The following is a 19,473-nucleotide window of genomic DNA, read 5'->3' as shown; positions in this document are numbered from 1 at the left end:
TCAACTTGCTGTCCATGAAGACTCCAAGATCTTTCTCACATGGACTGCTGTCGAGCCAGGCATTACCCATTTCGTATATTTGCATTTAATTTTTCTACCTATGTGTAGTACCTTATATTTGTTCTTGTTTAAATTCATTTTAATAATAATAATAATAATAATAATAATAATAATAATAATAAAACTTTATTTGTATCCCGCCCCCTCTCCCAAAAGGGACCCAGGGCAGCTTACAATTTTGTTAGTTTTGGCCCAGCTCTCTAACCTGTAAAGTTCATTTTGAATCCTGATCCTGTCCTCTGAAGTATTAGCTATCTCTCCTAATTTAGTGTCATCTGCAAACTTAATAAGCACGCCCTCTAAATCTTCATCCAAGTCATTAATAAAGATGTTGAACAGAACTGGGCCCAGGACAGAACCCTGCGGCACTCCACTAGTCACGTCTTTCCAGGATGAAGAGGAACCATTGGTGAGCAGCACTCTTTGGGTTTGGTCGCTTAACCAATTACAGATCCACCTAATAGTAGTGTTGCCTAGCCCACATTTGACTAGTTTGATTGCAAGATGGTAATGGGGAACTTTGTCGAAGACATTACTGAAATCAAAATGTGCTACATCCACAGCATTCCCTGATTCTACCAAGCTTGTAACTCTATCAAAAAAGAGATAAGATTAGTCTGACATGACTTGTTTTTGAAAAATTCATGTTGACTTTTAGTAATCACAGCATTCCTTTCTAAGTCATTGCAAACTGCCTCCTTAATGATCTGCTCCAGAATCTTGCCAGATATTAATGTCAAGCTGACTAGACTTTATTGATTCTGATCTCTGGCAAGCCTGAGTTCATTCTGTGACTTAGCCGTACGAACCTTTTCCTTACATATGTTGGTTATTAGTTTGAATTCATCTTTGGTGATTGCCCTCCTTTTCCATTTCTTGTGCATGTCTCTTTCAAATCTTAGCTCAGTTAAAAGTTCTTTGGACATTCATTAGGGTTATTTTACACTTATCCTATTTTTCTCCTTGCTGGCACTGTTTGCACTTGTTCCTTTAATAACTCATTTTAACTCTGCTTTTCTTCCATGTGGGATCCAAAGCAGCTTACACAGTACAATGAAACAAATTAACTAAAACAACCTGTAATACAAAAACTTAAACCATTAAACACTAATCCATTAAAAATGTCAATTTAGAAAAGTTAAAATACATTACAGCCTATTGCATATTAAGAACCAGCACATCCATTTCACTATTCCAATAATGTAAAAGCTTAAGACCAATTTAAATAAGGAGGCCTTTGCCTGCCAGCAAAAACTAGAAAATAGTCTGGGAGCACCTTTCTGACCAGACGTTCCTGTGATGGTGTAGGACTGCGAGAAACTAGGGCAAGCTCATATAGGAAGAAATTGTCTTCAGATAGCACTGAAGTAAACCATACAGGACTTTATAGCACTTTGAATTGTACTTGAAAATGGGCCATTGTCAACAAAGCTGTTTCAGCATGAGAGTTTTATGTTCCCTATAAAATCTCTCTATAACCAAACTAATGCAAAGGCTGAGATAATGGGCTCTGAGACCCACTCAGCCATGGGTGACCATTCTTTTTAAAAAAAAAAAAATAGTATTATAGAATCATAGAGTTGGAAGAGAACTCGTGGACCATTCAGTTCAACCCCCTGCTAAGAAGCAAGAAAATCGCATTCAAAGCACCCCCGGCAGATGGCCACCCAGCCTCTGGTTAAAAGCCGCCAAAGAAGGAGTCTGCACCACTCTCATACTTTCTCACTCTCAAAGGGCAGCAACAGTAAACTCCCTCTGAATTAATCTTACTGAGAAAACCTTGTGTTATGTCCTTTTTGGAATGCCATACATCAAAAATGATTCAAAGGTACAGAACAACAAGCCTAATATATAGCTTGGTTGTTAATAGTGCTAACAATAACCCTACACAGTCATTCTATGCAGTAATGGATGGAGAGCATGCCAAATGACACCATCCAGTATGCCTGTGGCATCTCTATCTGATTTATACTCAAATATTGTAATGCACAGATCATGCAATTCAATTCACATCCATGGTGCTGTGTAAGTATGTATTCTGTTAACAGGGCCCAAGGCAACTGTAGTAACATTGGCATACAAAGCAGGTCTAGGGGCATAGTAGGTTGGTTAGTATTTTCTAGATCCCCCAGGGCTTGTTGAATTTAACATTTGGGCAGGGTTTTTGTAAATTAAAACTGTAATTTCACTTTTTAACATCTATGTATGACTGACATGACCAAGCTAAGTGCCTCTAATTATATTTCCCTTTACTTTAATCCCCCCTTGATCTGAGATAAATTGGAGGCACATAATCTTCAGTGAGATTCATTTAGGACACTCTATTTACAAGAAATTTAAATAGCTTTTTGTCATAATCCATAGAATTGATTAAAAACCCTGGAACACCTAAGCAAAGCCAGCGCTAAAGAAACCACTACTTTATGAATATGAAAATTATGCATTTGTTCTGTCCTCAACACTATAAAACAATGAACAAATACAGAACCAGAGAAAAGCCACTTCCTACACTGTTTCTCACATTAAAATTCCGACCAAAGACTTTTTTCAACTTAATCGTAAATACTGTTTCATGTATTGCTGATTAAAGGATATTAAGATTTTAATATTCTTTTCTTAAAATAGGTTTTTATCCTAATATTAATTTTCATAGGTCAGAGCTCTTCAGATAGTGGATGGCATTCATCTGTCAGAAGAAGAAAATTTGATCTTAAGGAGAGCAACTTATTGATTATTGTGGTAGTGGAAACGGACTAAGGAGACACTTGTCCCTTCCCTATGGCAGGTAGTGGGGAGAGAATATGAGAAACCAATGTTCTGGAATATTTGTCCAATTCCTGTGGCCTGTGAAGTAGTAAAGGAATCTATCTTTGCAGCTGACCTAGGGGGATTTGCTCTTATAAGATCCTAGAACATTGGTAGGAGAATCTTGGAATTACCTTCGAGTACATGGAAATTCCAGTTCCAACTATTGGGTTGTCCTCAAGACTCAGGTATTTCACCCAAAGGAAGGCCAAAGAAGTAACCTAGAGACACTTGGCGTAAGGTGGCAACCTTGGCATATCCAGTTACTCACTGCTCTTGCTTCTTTCAGATCCAAATAACTTAAATAGCCCTTATTTAATCCAATTTTCTGTGTCTGGTCTCATTCCATGGTTGATATCAAAAGCACAAACAAGATATTCACAGACAGAACAGATAACTGATTTTGAGAATATTGCTCCTTGTTCAGAGTATTTTCCCACCGTTCATCTGAAAAGGTTTATCTTACTTTTTCTGATTTAATAATTGTTTATACAAGGTCTTCACGTCTCATTTTCATGAGAAATTGTTCTTATTTGAAGGTTATATTTAAAAATAGCCTCCCAAGTAGCTTTTCGGGGCATATGTGACCTGACTGCACACCTGTGAATCAATCCAAAGCTCTCAAAATACACTCTATTACCAATTCCCTAGGCATTAATTTTTCAGTCACAATTAACAACTATTCCATTCATGAATGTTGGAGCTAACTATGATTAGAAATAATTTAGAAGAGATTATGCCACGATTAGCAACTGCTTAGAGAATTTGCAGCAATTGCTACATTTGCATTTGGGTTTTCCCCTGCCAGGTTAGAATGAACATTCCTTAGCTATCTAGTCATCAAAACATATCATGAACCAGACAGTTGGCTTGAATCTGGGTTTCTGAGTGTGGAATCACAAAAAAATGATAGCTTTTTCACAAGTTGCCTGCGGGTCCGTCTACATGGCCAGTATAGGAAACAACACAGCATGTGGCAACAACTGTAATCAAGATTCATTCACAGTTTTAAGACTCTGCCTCCCTATTTTTTGGTCTTATTCATTCATTATCATCATTCCACTTAAGTGAACATTACTTTCTAACACCCCCTCAATGGATTGTCACCTTGACATGTTGAGGGGGCTTGCGTGTTCCAATGAACCACAGGGCACGACCATGCACTCCCAGGAGTGGCCACAGGGGAGGATCCAGACCAAGAACAATCCGAAGACCCAAAGACCTCAACGGCGGAGCAGGCGGAGGATAACATGGTACATGTTACAACGGCTGTGAAGGCGGAAGAAGGCTGCAACAGACTGAGAAGCCACTCTCGTTGTGTTAATCACACCACTGCTGGGACTTCAATCTGTGAAGACTGTGTGTTGACCAGCCGTGCACTGACCTCCACACATTAAAAAAAAAAACCACGCACAGGTGTCTTCCAAGAAATGGAGGACCATCATCCTCGAACTACGAGGGATGGCCTAAGACTTTCTAACAATGTCCCTTTAAAGCTGCTGTTCCTGTTGCCCACCTTTGTAAAACAGATAAAAATGTACCTGGTGATTCATTTATTTAATGTATATAGACCAGTGGTTCTCAACCTGGGATTCCCAAATGTCCTAACAACTGGTAAACTGGCTGGGATTTCTGGGAATTGTAGGCCAAAAACATCTGGGAACCCCAGGTTGAGAACCACTGATATGGATTCTCCTTCTTTTTTAAAAACTTTACCTGCAGCCTATAAACCTGACTTTTCAAATGTTGCCCAGGAATTATGGTAGCTGTGGTTCAATACAGCTGGAGACCACAAAGTTGGAGACGGCTGCAATATATGATTCCTGATCTGTTCTTTCTTGAACTTGATCAGAAAAACACAATAGAAAGGCAAACCAACCAGGCCAAACAGGCTGGTGTTGAGCAAAGGTTTTGCACCTGAATTTTTAAAGTAAATAAAATGCAGCTATGCCATTAGGTACACACCTTTACCCAGTTTAAGAGAATCCCACTCAAGAGAGATTGGCTTTTCCCTGCTGGACAGCTTGTTAATTAAAGAAATTAAATCAGGCAACTACACAAAAGAACTCCAAAGTTTGTGTTTGTCTTTAACTATGGTAACACCACAACAGTGGTAAAAGAAAAATCATCTGTCATTTGCCAGGTTGAGGTGGGGTTCTCTAAAAAGCAAAGAGTAGTGAGGGAAGAATGGAAAGATATTAGAGGCAAAGATGAAGTACTTTGGCCACATAATGAGTAGACAGGAAAGCTTGGAGAAGACAATGGTCTGTCTTGGTAATTCGGTATGTCCAAAGAAGAGATTGAGGCAGTAGGGTGAACCTGCCAGGTAAAAGAACACAACATACTTTCCTGTTGCTCCACTGAGGATTCAAACAAACAGGCCAAGACGGCGACCGGAGTGGGAGCTTGATTTGGAGGTCAGGGAGGATCCCCATCAATCCACCACCTCCAGGCCTTCCCCCCCCCCCAAATTTGCAAGGAAAAATCTGAAAGGCAATTTTTGGGGGAGCTGTGGAATACATTTTGGGTCCGTTCTGGCCTTGACTCTAGCTACAGGAGGAGGAGGAAGAAAAAGATCGGAAGAGCCTGAGCGTGGCCGCCATGACCGCAGTCATGAGGCTTCCTTCCCTTTAGTTCCCTTCGAACTAGAGTGAGCTCACCTCCATTGCTGCTGCCTGCTACTGCCTGCTACAAGAGGTGGTTGAGCCGGGTGTTACTGCTGCGTCAGAGAAGCACCTGGGTGAACTATCACCGCTGTCGCAGCTAGAATTCAGGGCCAGCTCACCAGACCAGGAGGCAGCCTGTATTTGTACCGGTGTGGTTGCTGCCACTGTCTTTTAGGGCAGCACCAAGATGCCAGGGCTGCCTCACCAGACCGGAAGGTGGCCGGCATCAGGAGCGATGCCAGGACATCTCCAAAACAACAGGGCCGCCTCGCCAGACTGGGAGGCGGCCTGCATTGGATGCAGCTGCTGCCGCTGCTGTCGCATCAGGGCCACCTTTCTGGACTGGGGGGGGGGGGAACGACACAGCCTACATCGGTGCTGACATCAGTGCTGACATCGCTGCTGCTGCCATACCAGGGCCACCCTGCTGGACTGGGACATGGCCTGCATCAGGCGTTGTTATTTCTGCAGTTGCTACCCTGACACTGTTGCTACCTCTGATGCTGCTGCTGCGCTAGGACAATGGCAGGTAAATAGGACTATCTCGCCGGGCCAGGAGGGGGGTCTACATTGGCTCAGACGCTCCCACCATCATTACGCTAAAGCTGTCCCGCTGGACCAGGGGGCAGCCTATACCAGCAACTGCTATCATTGGCGTGATAGGACTTAACATCTGCCCTTCTAAGGGTCTGGGCTTTGACCTATACCCTCCCCCCCCCCCCAACAGCTCGTCGCCATATTGCTAGTTAATTTCAACAGCAAGAGTATTAGCCAGGCGCTAGGGCCATCCATCTGGTGACTGTTAACTTGCGGCCGTGAGGAATTAATAAAGCTTTGCCTCAGTAGACTGGAAGGTGTCTTTTAGCCCAGAGGTCATACTCGCCTTATAGATCAGAGGAGCTGTCAGTGCTGGTGGTGAATTGGAAGTCTGACAAACTGGACTACTCAGAGAGCAGAAGAGTACAGCTTGATGAGAAGGGACTAAGATAGTCACTGCTCTAGTTGATGCCGGTTGTATTTCATGGGTCTTCTTGAACTGTGTTGACTGTTTGGACTCGGTCCAGAAGGCTGTCTCTAAGCCCATGGTAGCCATTTCCCTGTGAAAAAAGAACTCAATCCTACCCCAATACCCCAGCTGGCTATTATCAACTCGCCACTGAACATCCTATTGGACTTAACGAACTATCGGCCTCCATCTCCAAGGCCACCTTACGAGCAAGGTATCGGCTTAGACCATCACCTGGGGGACAGACCTGTGGAGGGGACTGAATGAACAACTTCTTTAATTTTTTTGACTTTATTATCGATTTTAGTTGTATGGTTCACTGGAGTAGGAGGAGGGTAAATATATTGTTTATGGGTTGGGTGCAATTTGTTATCGTGAGACTGTATAAGGTAGTTCAATGACTGGAAGTTTCTGCTGTGAGAGTAGGCAGAATTTAACAGAGATGGATTGTCAAGGAACACAATTATATAATGATGTAGCAAAATTATGTGAATTGCTAGGGATTGAATAGAGCTCATTTTTAAACATTTAGAGACCTTAAATAAGAAATTGGACCATCTGTTCACTGGGGTCACTCTCATGGTAAATAATCCAATGGACAAATGTGGTACATGGAATGGGGATGTAGAAGTGGCTCTAGATCAAACAGAGGATGAAGAATGTCCTACTAGAGAGGGAGGGGACTATGGATCGGAGGGAGAACAAAATATGGAAGGTTCTGGAATTTCACAAGTTAGAGGGGATGATGGTCTACAAGAAGGAGGTATTGTCCAAGGGAGAGATGTATTACGGGAGGGCTTAAAAGATATCATTTCAGAGCCGGATTGGGATCAATTATATCACCACCACCGGATCCTGTTAACTAACAAGCTGGTATTTGAAATCTTGAACTCCAGCTTAAATAGGGGCAGATGGTGTTCCTTGAGAACAGTCAAGAAATCCTTGGCCCAAATTTTAAGACTGTACCCTGAAGAGATTAAGATCAATTCCATTAAATGGTACCGAAACCAATATGAGCAGACCCGACGTCTCTTTATCACCTTTGAAGATGATCTAATACCAGGTCTGCTATTCTCACAAAAATCTTGGCTATGGCATTGTGGGATTTGCATAAGAAGGGTTTTTTTTAGATCCAAAGTCCGGCTTTTGATTGCCAGTTTTAAATTAGACCCATAAGTAAAAGATACAAAAAAAACAGCCCCTTCTTCCAACATGAAGAATGCCAGCTCCAGTCCCGATCCCCACCCTCTCCCAGGCCCCTGGTAGAATTTGTAAATGACTCCCTCATTCTGTCTCATCTAGAATCTCCCCCTTCTGGCCCATATCCCAGTTCTGTCCATTTCTCTCCAGTCGTGGAGAGCTGACTAAGTCCCATAACCCCCATTCCCCATACGGCTGCTACCCAAGAGGGAGGGTTCCGGGGCCTTGGAAATCCCATTGAGTTGGTGCAGAGTAGGAGAGTACGCGATCCATCACGTCAACCCAGGGAGAAGCGCAGCAGAATCCTTGTGACCATGAGGAAAGATAGACAGGATAGCCTACATGCCAGTCCCCTCGGGCTTACAGCCTTGCTGTTGAATACCAGATCCGTGAATAGTTAAACCACAGCAATCCAGGATCTGATCCAAAATAAGCACCGAATCTGGCCTGCATTACCGAGACCTGGCTGGATGAGCTGGGTGGAGTAAATCTTACCCAGCTGTGTCCGCCAGGTTTCGGTGTGCATCAGCAAGCCAGGCCTAGGGGGTGGGGAAGTGGGGTTGCGGTGGTCTATCAGGTTACCATCCCCCTGATCAGGTGCCCTGTTCCGCAATTTTCTGGGTTTGAATGTGTCTACTGAAGGTGGGTGACCGGGACAGATTGGGGATTCTGCTGGTGTACCATCCACCCCACGACACAGCAGTCTTTCTGCCAGAGCTTGCTGAGTTTGTCTCCAGTGTGATATTGGAGTCCCAGCGACAGGTAGTCCTGGGAGATATTACTGTTCATGTAGAGTCCAACTTATCAGGAGCAGCTCTGGACTTCATGGTTGCCATGATGGCCATGGGTCTGTCCGAAGTGATTTCTGGACCTACCCATAATGCTGTACACACTTTGGACCTAGTTTTCATTGCGGATGGGGTAAATCTCGGAGTGGAAGAGCAAAAAATTCTTCCATTGTCATTACCTGATCAGTTTCAGACTAACTGCGACCATAAACCTCTGCAGGGGTGGAGGACCAATTAAGATGGTCCACCCCAGGAGACTTAAGGATCCTGATGGATTCCTGATGTCTCTTGGGGATTTATCTGGCGTGCAGGCAAACAATCCTGTTGAGGCCTTGGTTGACCTCTATATCACCGAGGTGACCAGGGCCGTAGACACGATCACTCCTGAGTGTCCCCTCTCATCACGCAAACCCAGCTCCTTGGTTCACTAAGGAGCTGGCGGAGATGAAGCAGGGAGGTCAGGGACTAGAGTGTCGCTGACGGAGGACTCGGAATGTGCCTGACCGAATAGATCCTTGCAGGACCCCACAGGTCAGAGCCTCACTTAAGGCTAGAGCCCCACTTAAGACCTATTCTGTGGCTTTGGGGGCAGCCAGGAAAGCTTTCTTGACTGCTTGCATTGTGTGTGCAACAAATAGACCTGCAGAGCTGTTGGGTAGTTGGTGAGCTCCTTCGCCCACATGAGGAGGGGGAGACCACTGACTACCTGGCAGCCAGATGTGGCAAGTTCGCCCATCATTTTTGCAGACAAAGTCGCTCGGATACATTCCGACTTAGACGCCAGACTTAGAGCAGTTCCAGAGAAGATAACTAAGGCATCTGCTTGTCCAATCTTGATGGATTTATTTCAGATTGTTCGCCCGGATGATGTCGAGGGGATCCTTGGGGCTGTGAGGGCAACTACTTGCATTTTGGACCCTTGCCCTTTGTGGCTGATAAAACTGGCCGGGGGGGAGGGGATTGGGGTCGTGGCTGACCATGATTGTGAATGCTTCGTTGGACCAGGGGCAACCTTAAACAGGGAGTAGTAAGACCTCTCCTAAAAAAGGCATCCCTTGATCCATCATTGCTGAACAATTGCTGCCCGATTTCTAATCTTCTGTTTTTGGGCAAGGTTTTGGAGCATGTGGTCGCCTCGCAGTTCCAGAGATTCCTGATTGAGACGGATCATCTGGATCTATCGCAGTTGGGTTTCAGGCCTGGTTACCAAGATGGCTTTGGTCGCCTTGGTGGATGACCTCTGCAGGGAGTTAGACAGGGGGAGTGTGTCCTTATTGGTTCTCTTGGACATCTCAGTGGCTTTCGATACCATTGACCATGGTATCCTTCTGAGTCGGCTCTATGGAATGGGTATTGGGGGTATGCTTTGCAGTGGCTCCGCTCCTTCCCAGAGGGCCGTATTCAGTTGGTGAAGCTGGGAGACTCCTGCTCGGATCCCTGGCCATTGACCTGTGGGGTCCCGCAAGGATCTATTCCATACTTCATGTAGATACATGAAACCACTGGGCGAGGTCATCCGGAGTTTTGGGGTTGGGTGCCAGCTCTTGCAGATGACACCCAGCTTTACTACTCTTTTCCACCAGATTCCAAGGAAGCTCCTCGTGTCCTGAACCTGTGCCTGTCCACTGTGGTGGACTGGATGAGGGTGAACAAGCCGAGGCTTAATCCAGACAAGACAGAGGTCTTCCTGGTCAGTCGCATGGCCGATTGGGGTAACAGGTGGCAACCTGTGCTGGATGGGGTCACTCTCCCCCTGAAGTCACAGGTCCGCAGCTTGGGGTTCCTCCTGGACACGGCGCTGACACTTGAAGCTCAGGTGTCGGCAGTGGCTGGGAGGGCCTTTGCACAGTTAAAGCTTGTGCGCCAGCTGCGACCATACCTCGGGAAGTCTGACTTGGCCACGGTGGTCCATGCCTTAGTTACCTCCGAATTGGATTACTGTAACGCACTCTACATGGGACTGCCTTTGAAGACGGCCTGGAAACTCCAATTAGTACAACGAGCAGCAGCCAGGTTGTTAACGGGAGCAAATTATAGGGAGAGGACTAGCCCCCCTATTGAAACAGCTCCACTGGCTGCTGATAAACGTCTGAGCCCAATTCAAAGTGCTGGTTATTACCTATAAAGTCCTAAACAGCTTGGATCCAGTCTGTCTTTGTGATCGCATCCTCCTAGTATAAACCTGCACGAGCTCTATGATCCACTGGGGAAGCCCTTCTCTCGGTTCCATCCTCGTCTCAAACACGATTGGTGGGGACGAGAGAGAGGGCCTTTTCGGTCGTGGCTCCCTGGCTCTGGAACTCTCTCCCGAGAAACATTAGATTAGCCCCTACATTTATGTCTTTTAGAAAAGCTTTGAAAACTTGGTTTTTTCAAGCTACCTTTGACTGAGGTGAACAGTTAATTGAGCCCCCATCTGTTCCTACAGCATAGTCTTTTGCACCTCATCACGAACGGTTGTGATTAGTTTTCCTAATCTGTTATACAATTATAATTTTCCTCTCTACCAAGACCATGGATTGAGGCGCCAGGATATCACCTCTTTTAATGGCTATACTTTTTACTCCATTGAAGTTGTGTTGTTGATTTACTGTGATTGTTATGTATTTTATATTGTGCATTTTATACTGTGTATTTTATATTGCTGTATTTTACTGTATGTTGTTGGGCTTTGCCCCATGTGAGCTGCCCCAAGTCCCCTCGGGGAGATGGGGTGGAATATAAAAATAAAGAAGATTATTATGATGATGATGATTATTATTAATATTAATATTATTATAATGCTGGGGAAAATGGAAGGAAAAAGGAAGAGGGGCTGACCAAAGGCAAGGTGGATGGATGATATCCCTGAAATGATTGGCTTGACCTTGAAGGAGCTGGGGGTGGCGACGGCCGACAGAAAACTGGCGTGGGCTGGTCCATGAGGTCACGAAGAGTTGGAAGTGACTGAACGAATAAACAACAACAACAACAGGGAACTGTTTTCTACTCCTGACTCCACCATGGATAAAACTGGTGTTCTCATCTTTGCTCAGGCACTTTCCATCCCACAATTAAATGTATAATACTATATTATAAAAAACCTGATCTCATTATATATTTAGGAATTCTTGTAAAAAAAAAAGGTTTCCACAGAAAGCATGCTTCACCTATTCCTGTTATGTATCACAATAGTCCGTTCATTCGTTTAAACCACATTTAAATCAAGAAGCAAGAATGGTTGCAAATTGCAACTAAAATTTGACACTTTTATTCATAGAACCACGTGAAATGCTTCTGACCATGGCAAACCCATGCAGCTCCAGAGTGAGTGCCTTCAAGACACCTGTAAACTTATGGAGATCCCATGAATTTCATAGGGTTTTCTTAGGCAAGGAAATGTCAAGTGGTGGATTCCTTCCTGTGAAATATGGCTTAAATCACTTGATGTATAATAGTAAGGATAAAATTACAATGTGGCCCTGATCAATCCTGTAGAACTTTCCCATGGTGGCTATGTATGGGATCAGGAGAAATGAACTCTCATGCCACTATTACTGTATATGATGGAATTTCAAGCAGAAATGTTGAATTTAGTTCAATTCTATTTCAAAATATCCAAACATGTTTCCACATTTCCACAGAAATGAGAGATTGTATCAATTTTACACCTGGGATGAAAAGAGTCTCCAAATATTGATGCATTTAATTAATAATCCTATAAATAACTACAAATGAAGTGAAACCCCAAATACAAATGTGCCTTTCATATGGCAGACTTCTGAAAAATATAAAGAACTAGGATAATAGAAAGATCTCCAAAAGCCAAATCATCTCTTTGTCAAACCAGCAAATTGACTGTATTCTGCAAGAGAACAAAATTATTTCCTATATAAGATTGGGATATTCCCATACACCAGTGGTTCTCAACCTGGGGTCCCCAGAAGTTTTTGGCCTACAACTCCCAGAAATCCCAGCCAGTTTACCAACTGTTAGGATTTCTGGGAGTTAAAAGCCAAAAACATCTGACCACTGCCCTACACATAATGAAATTCAGAGAAAGGCTTTAGGAAAGGAACCTATTATTTGGATTTAATATATACAACAGTGCCTGGTGAGGAGGGCACAAAATAAGGGTAAGGGGAAAAGGGGGAAAAGGTCTAATAATTAGATTAAGAATAAATAAATAAAATATGTATACTCAGATAAAAGGTGTGTCATAGGGAGATATGTAGTAAAGTTGTAATAGAAAAGTTAAAAACTGATAAGAAATATGCTTAAAGATGTTTTTGATTTTGATTTGTTTTGCTGTCGGATTGTATACAATATATGTCTAAGACAGGGGTCCCCAAACTTTTTAAACAGGGGGCCAGTTCACAGTCCCTCAGATCATTGGAGGGCTGGACTATAGTTTTTTTAAAAAAACTATGAACAAATTCCTATGCAGTACACACTGCACATATCTTATTTTGAAGTAAAAAAACAAAACAGGAATAAATACTGCCTCAATGTTAATCATAATCATAATAAAAATAATAAAGAGGGTTGGAAGAAACCCTTTGGGCCATTTAGTCCAACCTCCTTCTACCTTTGTACACCAAAAGCACTAGCAAAGCACCCCTTAATAATTAATTATTAATTAAATAATAATTAAAATACCATTATAAACAAGCAAAGCTTTGGAAGGCACGCACCAGGCGAGGGAGGAGACGGGAAAGGTGTGCGCCTTTCCCTCCTACCCCGCGCCGCACACACCTTCCTCAGCAGAGAAAGAGGGAGCTGCCACCGCAAGGGCATAAATGGCTTTGATGGACAGCATGTGGCCCCTGGGCCTTAGTTTGGGGACCCCTGGTCTAAGACATTGTAACAAGAGGAAAGAAGGTATACTTACACATTTTGATTGATAAATAATGTATATAATAATAAATAAAACATGTATAAGTAGATAAAAGGTGTGTATTAGAGAGATATGAAGTAAAACTGTAATGGAAAAGTTAAAAACTGATTAAGAAATATGCTTAAAGATGTTTTTGATTTTTTACTGTCAAATTGTATACAATATTATATGTATAAGATATTGTAAAAAGAGGAAAGAATGTATTCTTATACAATTTGATTGATTAAAATAATAATAATATATACAACAGTATGATCTTATTCAAAGGTATTCTATTCAATGCCATTTGGAGGTGGTTCCTTGTTTAAAACTGAAATGTAATCACGTTATTTTTTCAGAAATACCCAACAATAAAGCAGTTCGAAAACATGCAAATATAAGTAGATCAATGGGTACCACTCTGGCGGGAAGGTAACGGCGCTCCATGCAGTCATGCCGGCCACATGACCTTGGAGGTGTCTACAGACAACGCCAACTCTTCAGCTTAGAAATGGAGATGAGCACCAATCCCTAGAATTGGTCTCGACTAGACTTAATGTCAGGGGAAACCTTTACCTTTACTATGTGCCTGACATGCAAGGAAGCAAATGGCCAAGCAAAAATGATCATTGAGCATTACCAACCTGGCCTTCTTGGGCTTGGCTTTGGGAGGAGACTCCAAGTTGCTCTTCTTCTCTTTAGGCTCCTTTGGGACTTTGGACTCCCGTGGTTTCCTGGGTTTCTTGACCCCCTCTTGTTTGGGCTCCTTGGGCTTTTTGGGCTCCTTGGGCTTTTTGGGTTCTTTTGGTTCCTTAGGTTCTCTCTTTCTCTTTGGTTTTGATTCTTTTTCACTGCCAGGCTCCTGCTGATTCAGTTCTTTTTTCTTACGTTTTTTCTTTACCCCAATACCTCCACCCCCAATATCCTCCATCCCATTGTGGGAAGTCACCATGGTCTGCAGAATCTCATTAGGTATCTCCACAGGTAGCACATCCTGCTGCTCCTTTTGAGTCAGGCTCACGCTGGCCAAGTCAGAAATTGTCACCAGGTCATGCAAATCATCCTGATCTGTGTTGTCAGCAAACAGGGATTGTGGTTTGCATTCAAAGGTGATAGAGACATCAGACATTGGGGAATCACTCAGCACTTCAAAATGTGGCAGCTACAAAGAGAGAACAGAAATTAGTGTCATATATGTACATATACATGTAACTTATTATGGATTGATGAGTTTTCTTAGATAATAAAGAAGAGTGGTTTATCTGGCTTGCATAATGTTTGAATGGAAGTTAATACATATGTATTATCTGGAAAAACCAGAATGCTTCAACGGATTTATTCAGTCTGTAAATGTACACTTATTTCAGAGTCTACAGTGATCCTGGGATGTCTACTATGTTACGTCTTCCAACATTTTGATTTATTTTCTCTGGACCAGAAATACTGTATTACCCAAAACATATGCATGGTGGTGCCAGCAGTCTTCTCCTACCACAATTCCATTAATTAGAAAGCTAATAAATATAGATGTCAGGTCAAAAGAAAGTGAAGAAAGACACTAGCAAACAGTATCTCTCTCCAATACATAGCTTTCGTTGCCCCATCAATTCTAACCTTTCAATATGCTACAAAGCTAATCAAATGATATGAAAAATAGAAGAGCATGTTTCAATACTGCAATATGTGTTAAGTATTATATATTAGGCAGGATTTGTAAGATACATTCTTGTGCTTTGCATAATAAGATATTAAGGACATTTTAATTTCTGTCAGTGTCCTTAAATCATACCCTGTTTCCCTGAAAATAAGACATCCCCAGAAAGTAAGACCTAGTAGAGGTTTTGCTGAATTGCTAAATATAAGGCTTCCCTTGAAAGTAAGACCTAGTAATGTTTTTGTTTGGAAGCATGCAGGATCGGTAAATGTACATACCGTGTTTCCCCAAAAATAAGACCTCCCCAAAGAATAAGACCTAGCAGGGGTTTGGGGGGATTACCAAATATAAGGCCTCCCCTGAAAGTAAGACCTAGCAACTAAGGCTGCAGCAGAGTTCCATTGGGAAGCATGGCTGCAGGGCAGAACCAGCACTCATTCATACACACCGGAGGGAGGGAGGGAGAGAAAGTGCTTGCTGGCCTTGCCTTGCCTTGCCTGTCCCCCAGCCTCCGTGGCTGCTGCTGCGCTGCCGTTTCTTCCTTCCGAGAGAAGGCTCCGTTCCTGGCCCTGCTCCCTTTGCCCCCATGGCTTCTGATTGGCTCCTGGAGCCAGGGCAAGGGAGGGTGGGAGGGAAGGAAAGAAGAGGGCTTTCCTGCTCTTTCTGTTTCTTAAAGGTACAGGACGCATAGGGATTCTCCTCTCATCCTTATTCCAATCCTATGCCATGAAACTGATTATTTTATACTATTATTCTATTACCATATTATTATCATCATATCTGTTACTATTATTATATCCCATTATTATAAATTATCCTATTAATATATTTTATATCATTATATTATTTTTTTCTATTATTACTATTATTATTATATCATTATATTATTATTCTATTATTATTCTATTATATTTTCATATTATTATATTATTCTGTTATTATTATATTCTATTTTATATTATCCTATTAATATATTTTATATCATTATATTCTATACTATTATTCTATTATATTATCATATTATTATTTTATTATTATTAGCATATTCTGTTTTATTATTATATTCCATATTATATTATCCTATTAATATATTTTATATCATTCTATTCCATTCTATTATTCTATTATATTATTCTATTATTATATTATTATGCTATTCTGTTATTATATCCCATTATTATATTATCCTATTAATACCATATTATTATCATATTCTGTTATTTTTATATCCTATTATTATATTATCTCATTAATATATTGTATATCATTATATTATTATTATTATATTATCATATTATTATTATAGTATATTATATTATTCATCATTCATGACTACATTGAAACTAGAATAGAGAGAAATCAGCGTGGAAACCTTGTGAAACCTAAATTGCAAGAGGTACCATAGATTGTTGTACATGTAAATAATGGTAGTAACAAGAAATTCTTGATAGGATTCATAGTTTGTCTGGTTATGCTGGTTTGTGATGACAACTACTTTACAGTATATAATAAATGTTCATTTTGTTGTTCAACAATAAATGTGAGCTCTTCTTCATGGAAAAATAAGACATCCCCTGAAAATAAGACCTAGTGCATCTTTGGGAGCAAAAATTAATATAAGACCCTGTCTTATTTTCGGGGAAACAGGGTAGTCAGCAAAAGTTGTCTAAAGTCAATATCATATTTCATTACATAATAGTCACACTTTTATTTTCTTTTATCCCCCTTCAAAAAAGGGAGTGATATTATGCAGTGAAAAAATGGAATGCCTATTGGACCTCCCCTCCAGCAAGCCCAGGAGAGAAAGGCCTAGAGGGCCTCGTTTGGCTTTCCAGATCACAAATAAGTTAGGAAATCTGAAGTCCAATTGCTGTGATTCCTCCATGCCAAAGTCTTTAGAATGGAAGTAAGTGGCTTCTACATGCTTTATAGAAGTCCGATATCCTGTCTCAACTGCTTCTTTGCCACTGGCAGACAAGCATCTGAAATCCTCAAGAGTCATTGCAGTAATAAGGACAATTGTGAGAAATAAGCTCTATCACTGTGAGCTCTAGTGTTATTCAGAATTAAAGTATATATTTAGATCAGCTAATGAGTGATGATACTTAAGGTGTTTCTGAAGCTTAGGGTTACAAAAAAGCGTTACAAAAGTGAAGACAAATAGTCATTCTGCTGACACTTTGCAAAGTTGAAGTATGTGTTTGAAATACATTCAATCTATATATATAAAATGATAATGGAATCCCGGCACCGAGCAAAACAACAAAACTACATATCCCACAACCTCAAAATTTGCCAGCACAACCCCTCATCCCTGCCTCTGGGTTCATACAACTAAAATAAACAACAGGAACCACCACGGGGCCTAAAAACAAAAACGCTCCATGTGCGCCTCCGCCATAACGAACCCCAGGCACGGAGAGAACCACCCCCACCCCTCCCCTCAACAGGCGCTCCCGCGCGCTCCCCTCTTCCTGCTCCGAGGCACCGCGGCCAAGAAAAACCTCACCCAGCGGCCCTCAACATGGCACCAGGGAGGAGGGACCAGCAAGGCCTACACAGAGCCCCCCACCGCCGCCCTCCCCCTGGCGAGGCCTGGCCGGGACTGGGGCCGGGGGACGTGGCCAGGAGAGGGCCGGGAGGCCAGGCCTCCTCCCCGGCCACCCTCCTCCGGGACGACCTCCTCCTCATGGTCATCAGGGAAAGAGAGCGAGGTGGGAGGGAGGGGCCTTGCCCACGTCGCCCCCTCAAACAGGCACACCGAGGCCACGGAGGGGCGGGGGCCAGAAGGGAAGCAGGAAGAGTTCTCCCTCAATTACTTTCAGTTTCTCCTCCTCTACACCTCAACTCCAATACAGTAAAGTCTCACTTATCCAACATTCTGGATTATCCAACACAATTTGGTAGTCAATGTTTTAAATATATCGTGATATTTTGGTGATACATTTGTAAATACAGTAATTACTACATAGCATTACTGCCTATTGAACTACTTTTTCTGTCAAATTTGTTGTATTGCATGATGTTTTGGTGCTTAATTTGTAAAATCATAACCTCATTTAATGTTTAATAAGCTTTTCCTTAATCCCTCCTTATTACCCAACATATTTGCTTATCCAACATTCTGCAGGCCCGTTTATGTTGGATAAGTGAGACTCTACTGTAAAAACAATCACAACCACAACAATAATCATCAACAGCTTCACAGGCAAGAACCACCCAGGCACTGAAGCTGCAAGGCCATTCAGTGCTAATCAAGCTCGCCAATGGCAACATTCACACTTGGCCTCCAAACAGACAATACAGTAGAGTCTCACTTAGCCAAGCTTCACTTATCCAAGCCAGTCTGCCATTTAGTAGTCAATGTTTTCGAATTAAATGTTGCTATGTTTGCGTGCTACATTCGTAAGAACAGTAATTAATACATAACATTACTTTATATCATATGTAATAATTACTATGGTCTAATAAGAAAACCGAACAATAGAATCTCTAAAATCAGGACACAAAATACAAAACAACACTCAAAAGACAGGGACATTCCAAACACGGGAATTCCACACAGGAAACAATCAGGCCCAGCTAACACCTCCCAACAAAGGATTCCCTCAACCAGGAAACAGCCAGGCCTCGAATCTCCAGGGCCATTCAATACATTCAAAACGTAACTAATTGCAACATTCATACTTCCTGCACTCAGACTATTCATTGCTATTCGACCTGCCCAACCAACAATTCCACAAGGTAGAAAGTGGCCAGGCTTCAAAGCACCAACACTATTCACTCCTCTTCAACCTCTCAAACCAATATTTCCCCTACATAAAAAACCCTCACATTTGGAAGCCATCACACCACTCCATCCCATTCAACCAGCCAAAGCAAGGAGGCCCATATATAGAAAGCACCCAGGCTTGGAAGCAGCGAGGCGATTCAGTAGAATTCTAAATGGCCACAGCAACGCGTGGCAGGGCACAGCTAGTCTTTTATAAATGAACCCAAACTTTTCTAGACTCTTTTACTTTCCTTCTTACCCCTCTAAAAAGCAATTTTTAAAAATTAGCAATATTAGTAAGGAGAGATCACTTTTTATTTCTCTTCATTTCTAGATTTTATTTCCAGTGTTGCTTTTGTTTTTGCCAAGGAGAAAATGTTCAGAAAAGAGTGTTTCCTTAAAAGTGCCAACTTCTTCAAAGCAACCACACAGGACTACTGTAAGGATAAAACAGATAAGTCTGTGCATTTAACCATGAGAAGGGTGTAAACTTGATAAATACGATAGTACTAGTTTCCTTGTTTGTGAAGGTTAAACCAGTGAATGCCACATTTACATATCTACCACTGTCATTGCAGGATTTAATAAGTGACTGCAAATACGTATAAGACAGGGGTCCCCAAACTTTTTAAGCAGAGGGCCAGTCCACAATCCTTCAGACTGTTGA

The 19,473-nt window shown here is 42.1% G+C and overlaps 1 protein-coding gene across 5 annotated transcripts in view; it reads right to left on the bottom strand.

Annotated features, from left to right (window-relative positions):
• The window catches only part of chd6 (chromodomain helicase DNA binding protein 6), a 146,150-nt gene that overhangs the window by 57,018 nt on the left and 69,659 nt on the right, over nt 1-19,473 (bottom strand). For all 5 annotated transcript variants that reach the window (XM_062978773.1, XM_062978776.1, XM_062978775.1 and 2 more), the window contains exon 4: nt 14,025-14,542. In XM_062978773.1, the coding sequence (XP_062834843.1) occupies nt 14,025-14,542 (518 nt within the window). The remainder of the gene's footprint in view (nt 1-14,024; nt 14,543-19,473) is intronic.

This window comes from Anolis carolinensis, chromosome 4 (genome assembly GCF_035594765.1).
Source record: "Anolis carolinensis isolate JA03-04 chromosome 4, rAnoCar3.1.pri, whole genome shotgun sequence".
NCBI classification, from domain to species: Eukaryota; Metazoa; Chordata; class Lepidosauria; order Squamata; family Dactyloidae; genus Anolis; species Anolis carolinensis.
This window is presented reverse-complemented; position numbering and strand designations above follow the sequence as displayed.